At 39.4% G+C, this 25,791-nt stretch overlaps 1 protein-coding gene across 2 annotated transcripts in view; it reads left to right on the plus strand.

The window, feature by feature from the left end:
* asxl1 (ASXL transcriptional regulator 1) overlaps window positions 1–25,791 on the plus strand; it is a 135,690-nt gene that overhangs the window by 23,481 nt on the left and 86,418 nt on the right. For both annotated transcript variants that reach the window (XM_028811586.2, XM_051932420.1), the window contains exon 2: window positions 14,561–14,643. In XM_028811586.2, coding sequence (XP_028667419.2) covers window positions 14,561–14,643 — 83 coding nt within the window. The remainder of the gene's footprint in view (window positions 1–14,560; window positions 14,644–25,791) is intronic.

Below are 25,791 nucleotides of genomic sequence, written 5' to 3' on the forward strand. Positions count from 1 at the left end.
AAAGAAAACACTCGGCAGACAATGTTTTTTGCGCATTATCGCGGAGTCGGACTCTGATTTTTCAGAATCGGATTTTATTGACAGTGATCAGGAGATCGAACAAGAGAGTGAGAAGCTGGCATCAGCTGATCGGACACCAGCCGATGCCGCGCCAGCTGAACGCATTCGCTCAGCCGATGCATCTACGGCAAGGTTCGCGTGGGAGGAATACACAGACATTGATCCGTGGGCTACCGGACTTCACAAGACGGCATGGCTTGCTGTTGGACACGACAGATCACCAGCTGCTGAACTACTTCAGGCTGCTCTCTCCTGATGCTGCTTTTCAGCTACTGTCAACGAGACAAACAGGTAGGCAGAGAAATTTTTCGAATCACGGGCTGCGCTTGCATCGCATTCTCGTTTTTCAAAGTGGAAACCCACAACAAAAGACGAGATGAGCGTGCTGTGGCATTACAAATAGAGATGGGACAGAACTGGTGATATAACTTCAGAGAGCATTGGTCCAAACGTGCTTTGTCCCGTGGTGGCATTGGACAGGTTATGCAGCGTGATGATAGGTATGTGATGCTGCAAAGTTTTATTCAGAAAACTTGGTGGCAGTGGCATGGCACGATGGCATACGGGTGACTTCTCTCTACAGTACACACTAACAATATATGTGAGAAAGTGCAGCAACAGACAATTGAAAGTAGGCACCAAAGCAACACATATTGTAAGCAGTGCAATGTGGCAATGACTGAAATTGGCTGCTTTGAGCGAGATCAGGCTTTGCAGGACTTTGCTGTGTAAAATGTATGTGAAATCATAGAGTATGCAGGCTCATACAACATGCAAGACGGTAACATTTGTCAAAAGTAAATATTTTTTGTTGATTTCAATTGCTTTGTGTTCTTTTTTTTTTTAAAAAGTTAGTTTTTGGAAAAATATTCAGCCCTGGGAGAAAAGAAACAAAAAAAATTAGCCCTAAAAGAGTTAACTTCTGGAATTCTTAAGGATTTCAGCATTTTGTAGACTGCTGTCGGGATGAACCTGCAGTTGCAACCTGGACTAGACAAGTTAGGCTGTTATTTGAAATTTTATGCACTTGTAGATAATCCACCAAACAAAGTAATGGTTGATTTGGGATTGTTTCCTAAATGTTTTTAAATCCCTTCCCAGACTCATAGATAACCATCTTTCTGAATGCTTAAGAGCTCTTTCAATCTAGGCATGGTGGTAACACACACTTAAACAACAAAGCAAACCAACCTAAAGATGTTTTTACTTTACGCGACTTCTAGTCGTGGGATGTAGCTTCAGTTGCTGATCTCGTTGCCGGACCATGTCGGTTTACCCAACTGAAAATTGCTTGGCATAACACATTTACCAGCTATGTGTTGGCTTTCCAGAATAGTCGTGCCAGCCTGTTTTTGTGACTGCTTTTTCCCATTCTGTCCTGGAATTTAAAATACAAGACATCAGACAGGGGCATCTCTTCTGTTTCTGAAGTCCAAAATAGTTCATGTTCTTAATTTTTGTTGCAGTGTTATATGAACATTCATTTGTTGTCAGCTCCTATGCACACAGAGCCTGCTGCTACTATTAAAGACAAAATCAAAGCTGTTAGTGGGGGCAAGTCATTGACAAGTTGGAATGAGTTGCTGGGCATGTGACATTGTGCACTTTGCTTTAAAGGAGTATGTAACTGATTGGCTTTGGCGCATTAAGATTATGTAAGTGAAAATTTTTGGAAACACCATTAAATGTGACATGGCCTTAAATGTCCAAGGTTTAAATAAGACAATTTTCTCTCTCGTAATATTCTAATCATTAGTACCTGATCCGGTGCATCTGATCCTAATATTAATTATTTGAGACAGTGATAAATGTAGGGGTGCACATACACAAGTTTGTTGGAAGAACAGTAGGATTTAATATTTTCAACCATTCTCTTTTAATTTGAAATTTAGCACATGCATCAGTGGATCTGTTTTATAGTTTTCTGTAAGAGCTGCCTCACGTACACAGGGTGTATTTCATCTTTCACAAAAAACAATGATACAGAATGACATCCACAATTTTAAAAAGAAAAAAAAAAATCCTTGCAGCGAACTGAACCATGAAATTTCACAAAAAATGTACATCTGAGATTTCTTTGTTGTCTTGTGAAATACTGCAGTCATGTCTCAATGGGTTACAGTATGCAGAAAAAATATACACATAATAGTACAATTCATAAGACCAACTTGGAATCAGTCCTTAAATACAGAATTAAGAATTTCTAGGTTATTTGGTACATTTTTTTTTCCTTACCAATACTAGTATTTTTTTTTTTCCCTTCTAGTGAAAGTACTTGCCAACATAAAGACAGAATAACAACTGTATAAATGGACAAGCATCAGATTAGTTCAGGAAAGTAAAGACTCCAGCTTCATATGAAACTGAATTAGATTAAACTATTTTTGTATGCATTCTGCCATCATTCAGCGGACTAAACAAAGAAAAACGCAAGAAGTTTGTGAAGTACAAAAATTACTCAAAACGTAATGCACATTACTAAATGGCAATTTTTATATTAGATTAAACTTTGTCAAAGAATTTCTTGGCATGTTTGCTAAAAGCTAGCTGCCACTTTAGGGTATCATACTATTGAAAGGGAGGCATTCTGGCTGAAAATATACTCCCAGCTCTGTATACCATAGGTATTCACAAATGCTGTTGTGGAAAAAAGTACAGGGGTAACCCATCTCATTATTGTTGAGATAATGGATGGTAAAGTGCATGAATAGCGCATTTAATGTTCATTCATCTTAAATGAACTTGTGCTGTTGATCATCTATTGTTAACAAGCTTGCTTAACTTGATGTCACACTACCTGACTTGACACAATTTTTAGCTGGAGAGCAGACCAGATTTAAAGACTCCTTCTGGGGTTGTCAAACTGTAATAACTGAGTTACAGGGGGTGACTGATTACAATTTCATCTCAACATTTCATCATAGTTCTGTTTTGCACAATAATATCATGAGATCAATTCATGTTGGCAGAATACTTCAGGATCAGTGGCTATCAACAGTCACCTACAACAGCGCACCCCTACAACTTGTAACTCCCCACAGTATAATAAAAACAGTTGTAGTCCTTTTGTAGTAGTAAGTTGTAGAGTGCTGTGACTGGCTAAATAGGGGTTTAGCACTACATTACTTTTGGTGACGGGTGAGCACTGCAGTGGTTCACAACTCGCTGCGATTTTAAGATTTTATGAAAGCTACACCTGAAAGTCATTGGAAGAGTCCTATAGTACAACACTGGCCTTAAAAGATAAATTCAGTATTTTTCAAGTTGAAGTTATTTCTTCACAAAGATGGTATATATTCATTTGCCATGCCAAATTGTGTGACGAAACACCCAACTTGTCCTTTGATTTAACACTTTCATAAAGTGCTCCATTAACTTATCACCATAATGGTTCTCACAGTGCAATACATCTTCTTTGTTTTTAGATGAAGGGACTAGGGTGGGATCTGGGCTCTTCCATCATCCCATCCAGCTTTCATCATTTTTATTTTGCATATGTGGTGATCCAGATTCTTCTCCTGTCTTCATCTTATGTAATGCATGTTTATTTTCCAATCTCGATGATCCTTCTACCTTTCCAGCCATTTGCTCCCTACTTTCTATAATTAACAGTTGCTTAGAGTACTACTTTCCCTCTGTTATTAATGTTGCCCCTATTTTGCAGGTTTTTTTTCGTGTACTTAGTATCTTAATACTTAACAAAACGAATATCTAGAAATGGTCTTTGTGATTTTTCTGTTATCCTGTACAGATACCTTTCTCGTCCTCCTGTTTCCAACTTGCCATATTTATTGTCTACTTGCCTGACTCTTGCTAATCTTATTAAGATTAGCTTCATTGTTCTCTTTGCCTTACTTTTGGCTCCCTTTATTACAAATCTGTGCACATTAACTGTTGCACATTCTATTATTTAAATGCCCTTATTTATGCTCTCAATGCTTCCTGCATGTTTTTTTTTATATTATAATCATTCCATCATCTCCGGCTTCCCTCTTCTGCAGTGGACTATATCCACTTGATTGTTGTACTGTCTCTGCTTCTTCTTTGTACAGTGATTTTTCGTTTCTCCCTGAATATCCCTTCCTCTTTTCCCTCGGGGAACTACCAACTGATTAAATTACTTTTTTTTCATATATATATATATATATATATATATATATATTAAACACCTCTCTCTTCATTTCCCACATGTTACTATGTGGATTTTCACATCTCCTCTTAGGCATGCTTTGTTTAATCTTCAAGACCATTATGAGAAGCCTTAGGGTGTTTCACGCAGGCATTCCCTCAGTTTTATGTTATAGTTCACTAGTCTTTCTGTCGCTACTTCTGACCAGAATGTTTTTTGTTTGTTTTTGTAAGCAGACATTCATTCACACCAGCGTAATGCTCTTTTTTTTTTTTCATCTTCATATATAGTCATCTCCAGAAATACCATCATTTTTTTCAAGAAAGTGAGCCAAAACATTAATATAGATCACACAGTTGAAGTCAGAAGTTTACATGAATTCTTTAAAACTGACTTTATAACCCCTCCACAGATTTTATACTGACAAACTGTGAATTTGCCATATTGTTTACGCCATCTACTGTGCATGGCAAAAGTAATTTTTCCAGCAATGTTCACAGACGGATTACTTTACTTTTTATTCAATATATCATAATTCTAGAAAATTTCAAGCTTTTATGCAATTAGACAATTGGCTTCTGATAGCCAATTAGCCTAATTGGCATCAACACCTGGATGTATGTTAAGGCCTACCATCAAACTCTTCGCCTCTTTATTTGATATAATGGGAAAATTAGCCAAGACCTCAGAAAAAAAAAATTGTGGATGTCCACAAATCTAGTTCATCCTTGAGAACAATTTCCAGATGCCTGAAGGTTCTGCATTCAAATAATATGCAAGTATAAACACTATGGGACCACATAGCCATCATACCACTCTGCAAGGAGACGCATTCTGTCACCTAGAGAAGAATGTACTTTGGCACGAAAAGTGTGAATCAATTCCAGAACAACAGCAAAGGACCATGTGAAGGTGCTGGAGGAAGCAGGTAGACAAGTATCTATATCCACAGTAAAACAAGTCCTATATCGACATAACCTGAAAGGCTCCTCAGCAAGGAAGAAACCACTGCTCCAAAGCCGCCAAAAAAAAGCTAGACTGTAGTTTGCAATGGCACATGGGGACAAAGATGTTACCTTCTGGAGAAATAACCTCTGGTCTGATGAATCCAGGATTGAACTGTTCGGCCATAATGAGCATCATTATGTTTGGAGGAAAAAGGGTGAGGATTGGAAGCCAAAGAACACCATCAAAACCATCAAGCATGGGAGTGGGAGCATTATGTTGTGGGGGTGCTTTGCTATAGGAGTTACTGGTGCACTTCACAAAATAGATGGCATCATGAGGAAGAACAATTATGTCGATATACTGCAGCAACATCTCAAGCTCAGCAAGGAAGTTAAATCTCTGTCATAAATGGGTTTTCCAAATTGACAAGCTGTGGCAACAAGGTCAAGATATTGGAGTGGCCATCACAAATCCCTGACCTCTGTGCGATTGAAATTTGAGGGCAGAACTGAAAAACCATGTGCAAGCAAGGAGGCCTACAAACCTGTCCTAGTTGCACCAGTTTTGTCTGGAAGAATGGGCCAAAATTCCAGCCATTTATTGTAAGAAGATTGACCCATTGGAATTGTGATAGTCAATAAAAAGTGAAATACTCGGTTTGTGAACATTATTGGAAAACATTACCTTTGTCCTCCACAAAGTAGATGTCTTAAACAATATGCCAAATTTATAGTTTGTAGATATAAAATGTGTGGAGGTGTTTTATAAAGCGAGTTTCAAAGAATTCACTTAAGTGTTTGTAAACTTCAGACTTTGACTATACATATAATGATTCTAATTTTACTACAATGTTTCAGAGAAATTAACTATATATGTTCTAGAAATGATTCCTGCAAAATTGTTTTTATTTTTGTAATAGATTATTCAAAAACATATGTGACAAAATGATTGCCACCCTTGAAAAATTATATAAATAAAATCAAAGGAATTTTGTGTGTTTCTGGAAACAATGTTTCTTGATATTGCTTTTAGCATCTTGGAACTTTATTGTTGTCTATGACCATTTCCTGTTTCACAGGGGTGTAAATATGAGGTAACACATAAAATCATTTAGATATACATCAACAAGGGTAAAACCAAAGAGCTCTCAAATCAGATGAGGGGGAAAAATGCTGTTTAGTTGCATAGATTGGGAAATGGCTCAAAAAAGGTATTGGGTTAAAATTACCAGTAAATGCAAACAGGGCCACAGTATAAAAAAAAAAAAAGTTTTGAAAAGCAAGGAACTGCTTAAAATTTTGCAGGAAGGCAACAAAGCTGCATATTGCATCCATGCACATTAAGGAGCATACTAGGAGCCAAAGGTAACAGTTTCACAACTGTAAAGTTTAGCTGAATCTTGGGGTTTCACCATTTCAAAATCAACGGTGAGACACCTCTGAGTTCTGTGAAGGAAGCCCTTCTAAGACCCAAGACGCAAATTCCAACATTTGAACTTTCCCAGACAACAATGGAGTTACAACTGGAGTGGTGTGTTGTGGTCCGATGAGAGAAAAATCGAGCTTTTTGGCCATGCACACCATCAGCACAATTGGGGGACAAAGGGATTCCATATGAAGAACTACACCACATACCCACAGTAGAATATAGTGGTGGCTGTTTGATGCTTTATGGCTGTCAGTGGCATGATAAATTCTGTTCAGTACCAGAACATTTCAGCTGAAAATCTGTTTGACTCAGCCAGATGGCAGAAATCGGACTGTGGGTGGGTTTGCCAACAAGACAATGACCCGAAGCATACATCCAGTTCAACAAAGAAATGGTTGCACCAACACAAAATCAAGGTTTTACAATGTCCCTCTCGGTCTCCAGACTTGAACCCAGTTGAAAATCTTTGACCTCAATTGAAGAGGGCAGCTCGCAAGAGAAAACCCAAGGTTCTCAATGAGTTGGAAATGTTCTGCATGGAAGAGTGGTCTAAAATCCCGCCACAAGTGTTCTTCAACCTTGTTAAACACTGTAGAAAGATGCTGAGTGTTTTCATTCTTGCCAGGGGAGGTTTCACCAAATACTGAAATTTAGGTGGGCCAGTATTTTGGGAATACACATTTTTATGAAAATTTGTTATTAAAGGGAAAATTAATTTTGTTCCAAAATCTGTTACTCAATAAAAACGTGAGGCTTGTCCATTTGCATATTCTCAAAGTATCACTTATTGCATGTGTGGTTCTTTTTAAATGTATTAATATTAGCTCATTTTCTTAAAGTGTGCCAATAATTCTGGAGTTGACGGTATATTACTCTCGACTTCCACTTTCTCATTCATCTCAATTAACCACAATAATACTCTGTCTATCCCTTATGGCTCCTACCCTCTGCTTCCATCTTGTTTCTAAATGTTTTCTAATCTTCTCTTCATCCCTAGAGAGGCACATATGCTGATTATTACATTTGCAATTCCATTTCCTAATAATAATCTTGGATTACTACTCTATTACTATAAACTGTCTTAATTTACATCACCTTCCTGTCTTTTTTTTTTTTTTTTTTTTTTTTTTTTTTATAACTATAGCGAAAACGCCATTTCTCTTTTCTATTGTCCACGCTTTTATAAAACAATTCTCTATCTCCATAACACTTTCTCCTCTCCACATTGAGTCTGTTTAAATGCACACTCATAACTAGGATAAGGTGAGTAACCCTGTTAAGACAGAAACCAGGGTTTTTTTTTTTTATTTTAATCCATGCTTATATATGCAAGTAATCTGAAATTCTACCTAAAAACACTCCAATGTCATTAAACTGTTCAAAAAAAAGAGTTAAACATCGTCCTCGTCACCATGAATCGAAAAACGAGCATAAAACCTGTAATAATTGTTTTGTAAATTTGTTTAGTCTTTCATATGTTGTGAAGTTAATAACATTCATTCCCCTTTTTACATCCCTGAACTGAACCCCTTATGATATGTAGTGTGAAAACTGGCTACGGTATCACATGATCACACAGTTTCACCATATCTATAGCAAAAATCTGAATTTAAACTAAAATACTAGATTGCCTGCAGCCCACTCTTTTCTGCTTGGCTGTGTGTCTGAGCTCTGCAAAGGGGTGGCTGCTGGGATACTAATAATAACACAAATGTTTTACTTCAAATAAGCAATGTTGCCTTACTTTAAAAAGTAATCAGACTACTTGATCATATTATTTTTTTACGCATTACCCCACTGCTCTTGAAATTGTGCTACTGAGTTTAGCACTGTACGTTCAGCTCATCAACATAAATTTGGCAATTTCTGAAATATTTGTCAGATTATTTCAACCAAGAGTAGGAATTATGCAATCACCTCAGCATTTACCTTAGGGAATGTATCTTATGGACTTTTCTGCCTGTGGCTACTGAGCTAAGCAGATGAGCAGAGTGCAGTGGACATGTGCGGACTACAGAATCCTTAACTGTATCCCGTTAAAGGTTTACATGTCCAAAAAACTGGATTACTCGCAGAAAAACCTACATCTGTTAACCAGGCTTCTCAGAGACCAATAAACCACGTTTCTCTTATCAGAATAAGGGTTTACATGGCATTTTAAAAAACAGGTTTCTGTAAATAAAGTGCATTAAAGTTATTAAAGTGCATGTTAACACACTGATTGTTTCTTTTATACACAGTATAAGAAACTATGCATACATATCCTCTTTTAACATATTCAGCCCTCACACCCCCATTTCAAGCACCATTCCTAATACTCCACCCTCTTTCATTTCTCTAGCCATAGTTATGTCCCTCTGTGGTACCTGAGTTCACTTGGGAACATGGCATGTGCACTCTAGCATTTTTAACAGTACTATATCCATAAGGCATGATTTACAGTTTGGCCTAATATGGTGTTGAGTGTCTGACATCACACAGTTCTCATTAGTGAGCCTGGTCTTTGACTGTACAGTCAAATTAACTAGGAAGGCGCTTTTGTTGGTGGTCAAAACATTTGATTAATGAATCCAAGATGCAAGAGAGCAGGTTTCAATTGACTCAGCTTTTCTATACAGGAATTAGATTAACATAACTGGGTTACTGGGTTTCTATAAAGGTCTTCCTTGGTTTAGTGGTAGTGGTGGTAGTAGTAGTAGTATTTGTCTTAGCCAAAGTGGTCTGGTTCTCATACACTGGACACTTTCCATTAACCCTCTGCCCTTGCTTAACAGTCTGTTTTTGTTGTCATCTTTGCACTTCAGCATTTAATGATAGTAGTAACTGGAAGAAACTTATCTTACGGTGCTGTGCAGCCTCCAACAGTACATTGAATTGATGAAAGTAGCCTTGTTTTTGCCCTTGTACCCTGTTAATGTTCTTGCTCAAGTTTATAGGCATTAAGTTTCTTTACTGAAGTTTATTAAGTATGTTGGTAGAATCTATAAATCTGAATCTTCATTTTCTGATTATGTAGTGTTTAACATCAACACATGTTTATATTGGTTAACAGTTTAAATATACTTAGCATGACAACTTACATTGATCTGTTAAGTGTAGTTAGACTTTAATGACGCAATTTGTTTATTGAATATTTTATAATATGCACTTGTCACTTTATCACATTGTGTTGCTTCCCCATATAATACTTGAACCAAGTAAGACGAGCTTCCCCCACAAGTAATCTGGATGAACTACAAGACAGCTGTAACAATGTGGAGACAGGACGTTTTGGTCCTTATTCACATGAAGCATAGCATCCTACCACATGAACATCATACCAGCCTTCAAGCATGATTTATAGTTGTCCATGATGAACTTCAGTTTATATTAGGATATGCTTTGAGGATAATTCAAGATCATTAGTTTAGCGGCTAAAGTTTATCCAAAAATGTAAAATTGCAATAGGATAACGAAAAATAAAAGAATCAAGGTTTTGGAATGGCCAAGTAAAAGTCCAGACCTCCACCTATTTACAGAACCTTAAAAGGGCTATATATAAATGGATATTCTCAAACGTCAATGAATTGATGTGTTTTGTGAGGAAAAGTGGACGAGGAATTCTCCATTACATTGTAAGAGTCATGTGAACTTGTAAAGATGCTGATTAAGTCATTGCTGCCAAAAATGAGTCTGCACGCTTTTGAATCACATGGTGTACTTTGCCATATGCTTCTTTGTCTTTATTGGCTTGTTTTCATCGAATAAAATATGAATAAACTAAAAAGTACATTTTGTGTTTTTTCACCTCAGGTTAGATTTAATTTTAGGACCTGATGAAGGTTAGATGGTAGCTAATTAAGTCCTCATATAAAAAGCCATTGAATTGTATTTATTTTGTCATATGCCTCGAATTTAAAAATATACAGTACTGTGCAAACGTTTTAGGCAGGTGTGAAAAAATGCTGTAAACAAAAAATGCTTTCAAAAATGGAAGTGTTAATCATTTATTTTCATCAATCAACAAAATGCAGTGAATGAACAAAAGAGAAATCTAAATCAAATCAATATTTGGTGTGACCACCCTTTTGCCTTCAAAACAGCATCAATTCTTCTAGGTACATTTGCACACAGTTTTTGATGGAACTCGGCTGGTAGGTTGTTCCAAACATCTTGGAGAACTAACCACAGATCTTCTGTGGATGTAGGCTTCCTCACATCCTTCTGTCTCTTCATGCAATACCAGACACACTCGATGATGTTGAGATCAGGGCTCTGTGGGGGCCATACCATCACTTCCAGGACTTCTTGTTCTTTACGCTGAAGATAGTTCTTAATGACTTTGGCTGTATGTTTGGGGTCATTGTCCTGCTGCAGAATAAATTTAGGGCCAATCATACGCCTCCCTGATGGTATTGCATGATGGATAAGTATCCGCCTGTATTTCTCAGCATTGAGAACACCATTAATCCTGACCAAATCTCCAACTCCATTTGCAGAAATGCAGCCCCAAATGTTCAAGGAACCTCCACCATGCTTCACTGTTGCCTGCAGACACTCATTATTGTACCACTCTCCAGCCCTTCTACCAACAAACTGCTTTCTGCTACAGCCAAATATTTCACATTTTGACTCATCAGTCCAGAGCACCAGCTGCCATTTTTCTGCACCCCAGTTCCTATATTTTCGTGCATACTTGAGTCGCTTGACCTTGTTTCCACGTCGGAGGTATGGCTTTTTGGCTGCAACTCTTCCATGAAGACCAGTTCTGGCCAGACTTCTCCGGTCAGTAGATGGGTGTACCTGGGTCCCACTGGTTTCTGCCAGTTCTGAGCTGATGGCACTGCTGGACATCTTCTGATTTCGAAGGGTAATAAGCTTGATGTGTCTTTCATCTGCTGCACTAAGTTTCCTTGGCCAACCACTGTGTCTACGATCCTCAATGTTGCCCGTTTCTTTGTGCTTCTTCTAAAGAGCTTAAACAGCACATCTTGAAACCCCAGTCTGCTTTGAAATCTTTGTCTGGGAGAGACCTTGCTAATGCAGTATAACTACCTTGTGTCTTGTTGCTGTGCTCAATCTTGCCATGACATGAAACTGTCTTCCACAACCTCACCTTGGTAGCAGAGTTTGGCTGTTCCTCAGCCAGATTTAAGCCTCCTACACAGCTGTTTCTGTTTCAGTTAATGACTGTTTCAACCTACGTGTGACATTGATGATCATTAGCACCTGTTTGGTATAATTGGTTGATCATACACCTGACTATAATCCTACAAAATCCCTGACTTTGTGCAAGTGTACCTATAAGAATTGATGCTGGTTTGAAGGCAAAAGGTAGTAACACCAAATATTGATTTTTAGATTTTTCTTTTCTCTTATTGATTACATCTTGCCTGAAGAAGGGGCCCGAGTTGCCTCGAAAGCTTGCATATTGTAATCTTTTCAGTTAGCCAATAAAAGGTGTCATTTTGCTTGGCTTTTCTCTACATTCATAATGGCTAACACGGTACAACACCCTAGTACTACATTGTTATAATTTGGTTAAAGATCATATTACATTTTTGAAGCCTTCATACAGGAGTATTTTCATCTATTTATTTTGTTCTGTGGCCACTAGGGTGTGTCACTGAACCCCAAATCTCAGACACAGTGCAACAACAGTGCTTAGTGGAAACGAGAGCTTTGTTTACAGAATACCTTCTCACAGGCTCTTCACACTACATAGTCTCACTATTATTGTTTTCTTTTCCTTGCCTCTTTTCCTCCATCTTCCTCAGGTGAGTGTAGTGTCCACCTCCTTCTGACTGAGTTTCTCTGAGTGAATGGAGTTGGCCACTTTTACACTGGACCCAGGAATATTTCCTGTGTTTGGGCTTTACAAGGAGGAAGCACTCCAGGATGAGGTAGGAGCCCCGAAAAGTAGGGACAGCCCTTCCATGCAGTTGCCCCAGGCAGCAACCATGGACCCAGCAGAAGTTCTCCACAAGACTACAACTCCTAGCATGCTCTTTGGGCACATAAATGGACATGCTGGCCCAGGAATGTTGCCTCCCAGTGCATTTGGGGAACATGTACTCTTGAGAGGCTCTCCCCTGTTCATCCCCTATCCTGGCCTCCCAGCCAGGTAAGTGGATGGAATTCATCCCAGCTGGGATTCCAGTCTGTCCCCACCTTTCATCACAGTACATATAGTAAAGTCCCACTGATCCCTAAAGAATATGTGAAGGAGATATAATGGTCTATAAAACCCATAATTTTAAGTACTCCTCTAAAAATGATGTGATGCGTCTTGGAGACATTTAAAAATTGTTAATTATTAATATTACTAGACAAAGAGCCCGTTTCGACAATGTAAGATGAAACGGGCACGAGTGGAATAGTATAATATATAGTAAGTATAAGCACCACATACCTGATATAGGTGTATTGAATGAATGCGTAATTAGGCCTAGAGCTGTAGTCGAAATCGCTTTTCAGGCCTCTAGAACTTTAATCGAAGTCGCCTTTCTCTTTGAATTTTTGTGGCCGTAAATCTGCCAACTGCCGCGATGTCGGTCTCGTTAGGTTTTTTGGGCAGCTGCGCCGAAGGCGACTGCGCATTCGGCTTCGGACATGCGCAGAAGGCGACTGCACATTCGGCTTCGGACGGACCCTGCCGCGATATTGGTCGAAGTCGCCTTTCTCTTTGAATTTTCGCAGCCGTAAATCCGCCGCCTGCCGCGATGTTGGTCGAAGTCGCCTTTCTCTTTGAATTTTCGCGGCCATAAATCCACTGCCTGCCGCGATGTCGGTCTCGTAAGGTTTTTCGGGCAGCTGCGCAGAAGGTGATTGTGCATTCGGCTTCGGACATGCGCAGAAGGCGACGTGCGCAGAAGGCAACTGCGCATTCAGTTTCGGACAGACTTGAGTGAGTGAGTGAGTGAGTGAGGAGACTGGCAAATTATATATAAGATTATATCTTCTATTAATCAACATTCAAACATTTTAAATAGTGTTGGTGGTAGGTATTGTGTATAATTTGAGATATTCAAAAATAAAAAGGGGAGGTCCCCTTTTTCTTTAAGCAGTAATATAGTTAATGTGTAGAACTTATTTCTAATTTTGTTACAGATGATTTCTTTAAGTCTTGGCTGAGACTTTCATGATCTTTAGCTCTACCACAGAAAATTGTGGTTATCCAAGTAAGTTCTTGGTTTATCATAAGCCTGTCAAAACAGACTTCTGTCAATTTACAGAATATCTGATATATAAGAGGATATTTGCTTATCCATGTCCCTTTGACATTTTAGACTTCCCTTAATGAAAATGTTGACATTGGATTGGCTTACGTCGGACTGTATGGCAGGAATTTGTGTATTTGGTAGTTTTGTGATTGCCAAGGCATTTACATAAGATCAGCCATGTGATATTTATGGTGTGCGCAGCATGCTGAGAATATGGAAAATAAATGGAATTTTATTTTCTCTCCACCTTACAAAACAATTTCATTGGTACAGTTAATAATAATAATAATTCATTACATTTATATAGCACTTTTCTTAGTACTCAAAGCGCTATCCACACAGGGAGGAACCGGGAAGCGAACCCACAATCTCTGTGAGGACAGTTGTGCTTCAGTATCAACTACTTTAACATGGGTTGACTGTCCAAGGATGTTTCTGCTACATTGTGGGATCATAAGTAATACCTTAATTGCAGGTGGATTCAGTAAAATGAAAACATTGGCCGTCAGATTTGACCATATCTTGTGAGTGGAATTCCAAACCATCCCAAAATACTTTCTGAAAAAAATAGTTAATGTGTGCACATTCAGTGTTTGTAGACTTGGTTGAAAGCCTCAACTAAATACTGTATCTTCTACGTATGAAAAAAAGTAAACCTAAATGTCAGCTGATTGCTGCAAATACCAAGAAAACTGTCTCAAGGATGGTATCAGATTCCTGTTCTTTTTTTTAATTAAAGGGTAATATCTTTTGATGCTGACAATTAAAATTTTAACTTTGCCTTCTTTTGCAGGTGTTGGAAAACTTTTCAGATGCTCCCATGACACCAAAACAGATCCTACATGTCATTGAAACCAAAGGACTTAAAGAAATGAGGTTTGTTGTAATTTTTTTTTACATTTTCTTTAGTATAAATGTTGCTAATTTTATTTAAGTGCATTTTAACATTATAGTAGTTTTACCTTCATGTTAAAAATACTCAGATCTGAATAATAGACCATGGTGTCAAAAACACATACATTCACCAACCCTGATGTACAGTAGTCGATACTTGGCTAAATGCATTGCATATAAAAACTGCCTGTTTAGTTAGTTTTTCTTTAAATGCCTTTCACTCGTTAATGTCACATGACAAAATGTTCATATTTATACCCCTTTCTCAGTATTTACACTTACTACATTTTATGCAAGAATTAAAGTTATGAATAATGTCATTGAAGATTTTTAATTCCATGATGTGTTAACAAAGTAGGGGTTCTTTTTATGGGATTTTAAACAATAAAGTATGTTTAAATTTTTACCATTTCCAAAGACTGCAAGAAGTTTTGTATAGTAAGCTTGTGTTTGTGTATCTGATTTTATGTGGGGAGAAAAGTGAATGCATTTATCATGTGTAATATATTTGTGTTTGATGTGTATAAAAAATATCTACTTTAAATTAGATATGAAAAGTTTAATGAGAAGTTAATGAATGAAAAAACCCTCTATCAAAGTAGTTTTCTACATTCTCCTTTTACTCCTTCAGTCAATGTGTGGTCAACTGTGCTGTGTGCTTCAAGTCATTGTCATGTTGGAAGTTGAACCTTCTTCCCATTGACATCTTTCTGGGACAAGACAGCAGGTTTTCCTCAAGAATTTGACAGTATTTTTCCTTCAATCTTGACAAGTGCCCCAGTCCCTGCTGCACAGAAACACCCCCACAAAAGGATGCTACCACCTCCGTGCTTTACTATAGTTATGGTGTTCTTTGGATGCTAAACTCTATTGGCTTTCCACCAGATATACAGTACCATTTGGTGTTAAAACCAAATAGTTTGATTTTGGTGCGCTCTTAGGGGTTGTTAAAGCCTTTGATTTTTTTTTTTTGTATCCATGTCCTGCCTGTCCACCAATGTATTCCTGAGAATTTTTGGCAGTGCCTTGCCACACATAGTTGATTGTTCTAGCCCTTCCAATTGCTAGAATCCTGCAGGAATAGCTGTTGTAATGCTGAACTAATCTGAATGATTACATTTGATCACCGGTGGAAGCCAATTATCTTGGTGTGTGATGGAGAAGATTATTAGTTACACCTGATTGAGTTTTTTTTTCGGAGGGGGTGATCCTTTAACACTAGAATTACCAGAGCCAATGAAAAAACTCGTAAATCCAGCCCACCTTAAATCCTTTCGCACCTCTCCGTCAGCCTCTTTTGTCTTCTAAATGTGTCGATAAGCCCAAGAAGCAAGCAGCCTGCTATACCACCCTAGCCCCCCCAAGCCCCCCCCCCCCCCCCCCCCCCCCCACAGCCTCAGAACGGACAAGAAGTTCTCCCAGTTCCTGCCTTGATTGATTATCTGGGAGTGAGCTACCCAAAATTGTAAGGGGAAATAATTTGATGTGTGTTTTGTGTCTACAACAATCTATGTAAACACATCATTAAAACAAACGTTTTTCATGTTTTAGTAATAACAAAATGTAGACATGAACTGTATAATGTGTGAAGGCTGATGTCCAAATATCAGATTCACAAAAGGTGCAAGTATAGTGGTAAGATCCGCTGACTGTTAGGTCCATAAATATTTGGACAGAGACAACTTTTTTCTAATTTTGGTTCTGTACATTACCACAATGAATTTTAAATGAAACAATACAGATGCAGTTGAAGTACAGATTTTCAGCTTTAATTTAGTGGGGTGAACAAAATGATTGCATAAAAATGTGAGGCCTCTAAAGCATTTTTTTAACACAGTCCCTTCATTTCAGGGGCTCTAAAGTTACTGGACAACACCCACCCCTGCCCAGATCTGACGCGGTTACTTTTTATCTGAAACTGGGAGTAACTGTAGATGTGAGTGGTGTTTTGAGACAATGGAACTGGAAATTCTCTCATCTGGAGGGATAAAAGCTGACACACAAACACTGGTGAATCTGCCTGCTTTGTATCTCACCGTCACTTGAATTTTTTTTTTTTTTCTGTTTTATTGAATGTTCCTGCTCACGCTGAATTAGTATGCATCTTATGGTCCATGATGTCAAAGCCGCACTGACAAAAAACGAGACATATGTATATACAGTAATCCCTCCTCCATCGCGGGGGTTGCGTTCCAGAGCCACCCGCGAAATAAGAAAATCCGCGAAGTAGAAACCATATGTTTATATGGTTATTTTTATATTGTTACGATTGGGTCACAGATTTGCGCAGAAACACAGGAGGTTGTAGAGAGACAGGAACGTTATTCAAACACTGCAAACAAACATTTGTCTCTTTTTCAAAAGTTTAAACTGTGCTCCATGACAAGACAGAGATGACAGTTCTGTCTCACAATTAAAAGAATGCAAACATATCTTCCTCTTCAAAGGAGTGCGTGTCAGGAGCACAGAATGTCAGAAACAGAGAGCAAAGCAAACAAATCAATAGGGCTGTTTGGCTTAAGTATGCAAAGCACCGCGGCACAAAGCTGTTGAAGGCGGCAGCTCACACCCCCTCCGTCAGGAGCAGGGAGAGAGAGAGAGAGAGACAGAGGAAAACAAAGAGTGAAAAATCAATACGTGCCCTTTGAGCTTTTAAGTATGTGAAGCACCGTGCAGCATGTTGTTGCTTCACTAAGCAGCTGCACACAGAAGGTAGCAACGTGAAGATAATCTTTCAGCATTTTTAGACGAGCGTCCGTATCGTCTAGGTGTGCGAACAGCCCCCCTGCTCACACCCCCTACGTCAGGATCAGAGAAAGTCAGAGCAAGAGACACAGAGAAAAGTAAGTTGGGTAGCTTCTCAGCCATCTGCCAATAGCGTCCCTTGTATGAAATCAACTGGGCAAACCAACTGAGGAAGCATGTACCAGAAATTAAAAGACCCATTGTCCTCAGAAATCCGCGAACCAGCAAAAAATCCGCGATATATATTTAAATATGCTTACATATAAAATCCGCGATAGAGTGAAGCCGCGAAAGGCGAAGCGCGATATAGCGAGGGATCACTGTATATGATATTTGGAATAACTCATTTTATGACCTGTATAGTACATTTCGGAAAACATTGTGGCACTGATGCAACATTATTCATATTCATACACGCCTTCTTGCGCTTGTTATCAGTGACCACGTTCTTTTTTTTTTTTTTTTTTTTCGATCTTGCCAGTGTCCAGTGTACTGTTTCTTTTGTACTCCAGGACATGCAGAGGAAAGAATAGTACAGAGAGGTCAGTTCCGCGGTATAGGCAATCATCAGATTCAAATGTTAACAGTTCACACACAACCAAGGGCCGTCCTTTCTACATTTACGACATGTGTACCTGTTGCAATGTACACACTTTTCTCTGTGCTGTGGTTACAATTACACTGAAGGGGCTGGGGGAGCGGCAGTCCTGGAACAGAAGCTTGTCGATGTGTCATCCTCTTTTGTTTTATCCATCGCCTTTTCTTGTAAGAAGTGGTGACGAAGCTCCTCTGCAAGGTGAGCCATGAACACTCTTCTTTTCTCAGTGGCCCCCGTGCATGACTTGTACAGTACATGTTTGTTCATCGCCGTCAAGTCAAGCGTGTTATAGCACATAGAAACCGGCCACCTGCATGCTCCTGCCGCACTGAATAATCTCACGCCTTCTGGTGCACGATGTCAACGCAGCACCGGAAGATAAAGAAAGAGACAAATATATGTGACATTTTGAAGAAATCATTTTATGACCTGAATAGTACAAATCAGAAAACATCGTTGCACTAACGCAATATTATTTGAAAATGAACAGCATCAGTTCGGGTGTGAATTTATGCTGGCACTGTTAGTTAGAGTCGGATCAGAACGGGGGTGGGGTGCTTGGGAGAGCATGAACGTGACTAAGAGAATAAGACTGAAAAAAAGCTAACTTTTAGAAATGCCATACATTTACAGCTGATCTGACGCTGTTCTTTTTCAAATAATATTGCATTAGTGCGACGATGTTCTCTTCTCGGTACTCAAATGTGGCACTTGGTGCCGTGGCCCACCTGCCAAGTTGTTTTGCCTGCCCAAGGTAAAGTCATCCCTGATAGAGGATCACAGTCCTTTCATCGGATTGGCTGTTCCAGTGCTGTTTCAGCTGTGGAATGGCCAAATGGAGGCAGCTTGCTGAGGTCTCCAGGACTCTAAACAAATCCAAATCATATTATATGATATCATCTGCTGTTAAATTCTGCTCCGTACAGGTGAACCTCTGGTCACGACCGTAATTCATTCCAAAACTCTGGTCGCAACCCGATTTGGTTGTGGCCCGAAGTAATTTCCCCCATAGGATTATATGTAAATACAATTAATCTGTTCCGGACCATATGAGCTGTATGTAAATACAGTTAGGTCCATAAATATTTGTACAGAGACAACTTTTTTTCTAATTTTGGTTCTGTACATTACCACCATGAATTTTAAATGAAACAACTCAGATGTAGTTGAAGTGAAGTGTAGACTTTCAGCTTTAATTCAGTGGGGTGAACAAAACGATTGCATAAAAATGTGAGGCAACTAAAGCATTTTTTAACACAATCCCTTCATTTCAGGGGCTCAAAAGTAATTGGACAAATTAAATAATTGGAAATGAAATGTTCGTTTCTAATACTTGGTTGAAAACCCTTTGCTGGCAATGACAGCCTGAATTCTTGAACTCATGGACATCACCAGATGCTGGGTTTCCTCCTTTTTAATGCTCTGCCAGGCCTTTACTGCAGCGGTTTTCAGTTGCTGTTTGTTTGTGGGCCTTTCTGTCTGAAGTTTAGTCTTCCACAAGTGAAATGCATGCTCAATTGGGTTAAGATCAGGTGACTGACTTGGCCATTCAAGAATTTTCCCACTTCTTTGCTTTAATAAACTCCTGGGTTGCTTTGGCTGTATGTTTTGGGTCATTGGGCGGCGTTTCATGATACAGATGGACAATCAATTTGACTGCATTTGGCTGGATTTGAGCAGACAGCATGTCTCTGAACACCTCAGAATTCATTCGGCTGCTTCTGTCCTGTGTCACATCATCAATAAACACTAGTGTCCCAGTGCCACTGGCAGCCATGCACGCCCAAGCCATCACACTGCCTCCACCGTGTTTTACAGATGATGTGGTATGCTTTGGATAATGAGCTGTTCCACGCCTTCTCCATACTTTTTTCTTGCCATCATTCTGGTAGAGGTTGATCTTGGTTTCATCTGTCCAAAGAATGTTTTTCCAGAACTGTGCTGGCTTTTTTAGATGTTCTTTAGCAAAGTCCAATCTAGCCTTTCTATTCTTGAGGCTTATGAATGGCTTGCACCTTGCAGTGCACCCTCTGTATTTACTTTCATGCAGTCTTCTCTTTATGGTAGACTTGGATATCGATACGCCTACCCCCTGGAGAGTGTTGTTCACTTGGTTGGCTGTTGTGAAGGGGTTTCTCCACCATGGAAATGATTCTGTGATCATCCACCACTGTTGTCTTCCGTGGACGTCCAGGTCTTTTTGCTATATCTAGCCGGAACCTCTCAACCTTGCGCACTAGCTCAGGCTCCTTCCCCTTCAGAGAGGTGACATTCCACGTCCCAAGAGCCAGCTTCTGTAGCCGAGGATCGGACCGCCAAGGTCCCCGCCTTCAGCCACCACCCAACTCACACTGCACCCGACCTCCTTGGCCCCTCTCATAGGTGGTGAGCCCATGGGAAGGGGGACCCACGTTGCCTCTTCGGGCTGTGCCCGGCCAAGCCCCATGGGTGCAGGCCCGGCCACCAGGCGCACGCCATCGAGCCCCACCTCCAGGCCTGGCTCCAGAGGGGGGCCCCGGTGACCCGCGTCTGGGCAAGGGAAAACGCCATCCAAAGTTTTCTTTCATCATAGGAGGTTTAAACCGCTCTTTGTCTCATCCCTCACCTAGGACCAGTTTGCCTTGGGTGACCCTACCAGGGGCATAAAGCCCCGGACAACAGAGCTCCTAGGATCATTGGGATACGCAAACCCCTCCACCACGATAAGGTGGCGGTTAAAGAAGGGGTTAGAATTTACCAAATACAATATAATTTACCAAAACAGCTGTTCTGCCAAGACAGTGAATGTTCAATAAGCAGCATTTAAAACTGCATGCTTCTTTCTGAACTGGTGATATATTTTTTGTTTTAATTTGAAGTAAATTTCTATTACAGATGCCCCAGGTGGAGGGTCTGGTTTTATCCCTTGGTCTAATTATACACCTTATTTTTTGGTTATCAAGTAATTTAATGTTTGCATCAAGACTAAATTTACTGGATGCCCCACAACATGGATTATGGGTAACAGCTTCAGGAAAGTGTAGTGAATTATGTGCAAGGGACTGTAAAAGGGTCGGCGTGCAGCTGGTGGGATAAACAACAGCCTGTGATTTAAGATCACATGACTGTGGCCTGGATGGTGCTCTAATCAGTCAGCCAGGCAGTTTTGCTGCCATATTTTGGGATAATACATAAGAGCCCCTCCAGTTTTGATGAAGACCATCTCTTTTTTTTTTTTTTTTTATTTATTAATTTTTATTGTAATCATTCCATACAAATAGATCAATTTATAACCAAACAAAACTGAAGACAAATCAAACCCCACCCCTGAGAAGGAGAGCTTAGCCATGGGAGAATTGCTTAGGGCTTTTTAATAAGGCAGCAATAAACAAAAGAAAGGGAGAAATTAATATATATGTAAATAAGAGATGGAGAAGGGAATTAAATGCGGTAATAGTTATTTCTCTAATTCCAAAATATTATTGATTAGATCCTCCCAGGTTTTGAAAAAATTTTGTACAGATCCTCTAACTGAGAATTTGATTTTTTCCACTTTCAAATAATATAAAACATCGGTTTCCCACTGACTTATCAGAGGAGAATTAGGATTCTTCCAATTTAACAGAATAAGTCTGCGTGCCAAAAGTGTAGTGAATGCAATCACCGTTTGCTTGTCCTTCTCCACTTCAAGTCCGTCTGGAAGAACACCGAACACAGCTGTTAATGGGTTAGGAGGGATTGTGATACCAAGGTTGTCTGAAAGGCACTTAAATATTTTGGTCCAAAATGATGTTAGTTTGGTGCAGGCCCAGAACATGTGACCCAGTGAGGCAGAAGCTTGGTTGCAGCGTTCGCAGGTTGGATCTTGCCCTGGAAACATTTTGGACAGTTTTAAGCGAGACACATGAGCTCGATATATAATTTTTAGTTGAATAATTCTATGCTTTGCGCATATGGAGCTCGAGTGAATTCTCTGCTTTGCTACCTTCCACTCCTTTTCTGATATATTGATTAAGAGATCTTCTTCCCAATGTCCTCTTGGATCTTTGAAAGGTAGGGACTCTAATAGAATTTTATATAATGCGGAAATGGTGTTTAATTCCTTGCAATTGAGCAGTATTTTTTCCAGCATTGTGGGGGGTGCGAGGTGGGGGAAATTGGGCAATTTCTGTTTAACAAAATTTCTAATTTGAAGATAGTGAAAGATGAAGACCATCTCTTTTGAAAAATCCAGGCCTTTCCCAAAAATCATCCCAGTTGTTCACAGACACTATGCTTTTATTTGCACACCAGGGGCCTCGCATATAATGCTATGCATAAAATTCACACTATAACAAAGTGGAAATGTACATACGCACAAAAAAATCCAGAGGCACAAATCTGTGCAAACGCTAACTTCCACGTTCTTTCGCTACATAAATCCCGGTCAGCGTGAAAAGTAACACAAGTGCACGCGCCTGCTGTCCTGCCCCAACTCCTCCCAGAATTATGCCTCTTTGAATATGCAAATCAACAGAAATAGCCCTTAAGCTCAGCCTTCTGTGAAAAGACAATGGCAAAAGCACAGGGGAAAATTGAAGAATTTCAGCGAATACCAAGTGGAGGCAAGGAGAAACTTACTATTTGTTGGTTTAAACAGTGGTATAAACAACAAAAGGAAGTTGATCGAGTGACAGAGTGTCGGAGAAACTTGAAAGCTCAAGTTCACAAAGTCACACAATACCCAAAATAAAAAAGAAGTTGGCAGATCTCAAAGTTGCTGTGAAAAGGCCAGTCGTAGTCCACCATCTGAGTGTCATATGAAAGCTTATTAGGGTACAGAAAAAAAAAATAGGCACACAGTTGGGGAAAAAAGCATGAAATGTCAAGTTTAATCTCAAACTTTCCTCTTTTATCACGTTTATTTTGTCATTAAAGTAGAACATCATAAACTTCATCTTAAAATCGTTTAATTTACTAGTTTTTCAAATCCCATCGTAACTAAAATGGCACATTAAATGCTTTGTTTTGTATTTGATCTTCTATGTGCTCTGTGTGTGAATCACTATGTGTTTCTTAAACGGGCTTTCTATTCCTCCAACAGGACACAGAATCCATTACATTCATGATATTTCAGCTCTCTGAATAATTAAAATACTGAGATGTATACTTGATATCATTTTCATGATGATAGGAGTTAAAGCATGTTATTAAACATGGGAACACGGTGGCACAGTGATTGTTCCTGCCTCACGTAAGATGCTTGCTGCGCCGTGTGCGACCTTCAATGAAATAATTTATTGCAGCAGTACTGTCTCTTTCAAACGTACTAACAGCCCAATTCCTGTGCTTTTCTTTCTCCAAATACCCAAATGCCACACAATCAGCTCTGTAATAGACGTTAAGCCATTTGTAAGCTTAGAACGCCGATTCTTCAGAACTTTTAAGGAAAATTTAAATATCTTTGTAGTACATTCTTAATTATTCTATCCATCTATCCTTCCAGTGTCGCGCCAGCCCCAGCAAGAATACAGTGCGAGGCAGGAACAATCCATGAACGGAGCGTCAGCTCCTCACTAGCACTGCAGCAACGTGTTCTCACATGTTTAATTATTAACAATATAAATTATTTAAATAATGTTAACATTTTATCTTTATAATAAACATATTTTCCTGCATTTCCTCATAAAAATCTTAATCTTGGTAAGGGGCCAGATACAACTAAATTCCGATATTTTCTTTTAGCTTTGGTACATAGAGAGATGAAGTTCCTCTTTAATACCTCACATTACTGTAAATAAATATCAGTAGTGCCAACATGCAGCAATAAGGTAGATACTTCATCGTCGGCGACACAGTCCAATGCGGCCTCTGTGTCAGAAATCTTGGCCCCTGCGAGGCATTTAACATTAACTGCTGGTTTAACATAGTTTGGAATTCTAACATTCCGCACTATGGAATCACCAATTATGAGCACTTTCTTATTCTCAGTTTCCACAGGCACGCTGCAGAGTGCTGAGAACCTGTTCTGGGTCCGAATTGGTGATCTGGGTACTGAGGGACTAAATTTTGGCTTCTTAGACCCCCGTCTTACTATTACCCACTCGCCCTGTGGCTGAATTGGTGCTGCTGACTTCGGCCACACACTGACTACAGTGGGACCTGGAGAGACTGAGGCCGAATCAGAAGTAGCCGAATTGTCTAAACAAACCGAGTCAATCCAATTTTCGGTTTGCCTAATTGCTATCAGGTTCCTAATGCGGTCCTCCAATTTGCATATTTTCCCAACCAACTCTAAATTAACTAAACACTTTTGGCAGGTGAAGCTGTCTACACTGTTGGCCGGAAAACCTGAACTGTACATGCTGCAGGACACACAACATATAAACGTGCCCTCAACGGGCAGAGAGCAGATAGAACTTACGTTTAGTGATGATATTATCTTCTCCATTTTTGTAGTAACTTCGGTGCTTCGGCGCTTTCTGCGTTCTGCTGAATCACTAAGAGACCGTCGGCTTTAAGTTTCCACCACCCACTGAGTGATCAACTTTGATTTCTCACTGCCGGTTATTTCTCCTGGTCAGCTGTCGGCTTTACTTCACTTGAACTTACTCGGGTGTTTGTGAAGGGCTACATGCCTGTGGTAGACACCACTGCTCTGTGCTTCCACTGATTCCGCTTGCTGCTACTTCGAAGAGGTGTGGCCTGAAAGCAATACCTGCTGAAGTCTACAGAGATACAAAGAAGGCAGATTCACCAGCATTTGTGTGTCAGCTTTTATCCTTCCAGATCATAGAATTTCCAGTTCCATTGTATCAAAATATCACATCTACAGTTATTCCCAATTTCAGATAAAAAGTAACAGTGTCAGATCTGGGGCGGGGGTGGGTGTTGTATCATCATCGTGACTGAGAGAATGGAAGTTGAAAAAAAAAGGCTAACTTTTACAAGTCCTATAAATTTGCACCGGCTTTTACAGAAACAAATCAAATGTATGCTTTTATTGTATAATATTAACAATAAGAGCAGCTCACTGCTCAAAACGGTAAATTTGCCGGGGAGCCGGTTTCGAACTCACGACCTCTGGATTATAAGTCAGCGGATCTTACCACTTCACCACGGAAGCTGTCATATTGTACTTGCACCTTTTGTGAAAGTGTTTATTTCATATTTGGCCATCAGCCTTCACACATTATACAGTTCATGTCTACATTTTGTTATTTATTACTAAACCATGAAAAACATTTCTGTTTTAACTATGTGTTTACATAGATTGTTGTAGACACAAAACACACATCAAATTATTTCCCCTTTATAATTCTGGGTAGCTCACTCCCAGATAATCAATCAAGGCAGGAACTGGGAGAACTTCTTGCCCGTTTTGAGGCGGTGGGGGGGACGGTGTTCCTGGTGGTATAGCAGGCTGCTTGCTGCTTGGGCTTATCAACACATTTAAAAGACACAAGAGGCTGACAGAGAGATGCGAAGGGCCAGATTTACATGTTTTTTCGTTGGCTCTGGTAATTCTAGTGTTACATCTCAGCGATTCTGTTTTACCTTTTGCTTTTGTCCTGAAGTGTTGCTATTGCATCTTTCACTTGGCTGTTAAAATTTGCATTGAGTGAATACAAAATAGAAAAAAAAATTGTGTGTGTCTTCATTTCTGCCTTCAAAGCAATAGAGTGTAAATATTTTGAAGGGGCGTGATTCTTTTCTATACCCACTGTACATACACTTATCTCATTTTTGACAACTTGACTTAAACATATTTAAATGAATGTCTACTTTTATTACCTTTTCATTGTGCTCCATTTTAAAGATGCATTGCC

The sequence above is a fragment of the Erpetoichthys calabaricus genome, chromosome 10, assembly GCF_900747795.2.
Source record: "Erpetoichthys calabaricus chromosome 10, fErpCal1.3, whole genome shotgun sequence".
Taxonomy (NCBI): domain Eukaryota; kingdom Metazoa; phylum Chordata; class Cladistia; order Polypteriformes; family Polypteridae; genus Erpetoichthys; species Erpetoichthys calabaricus.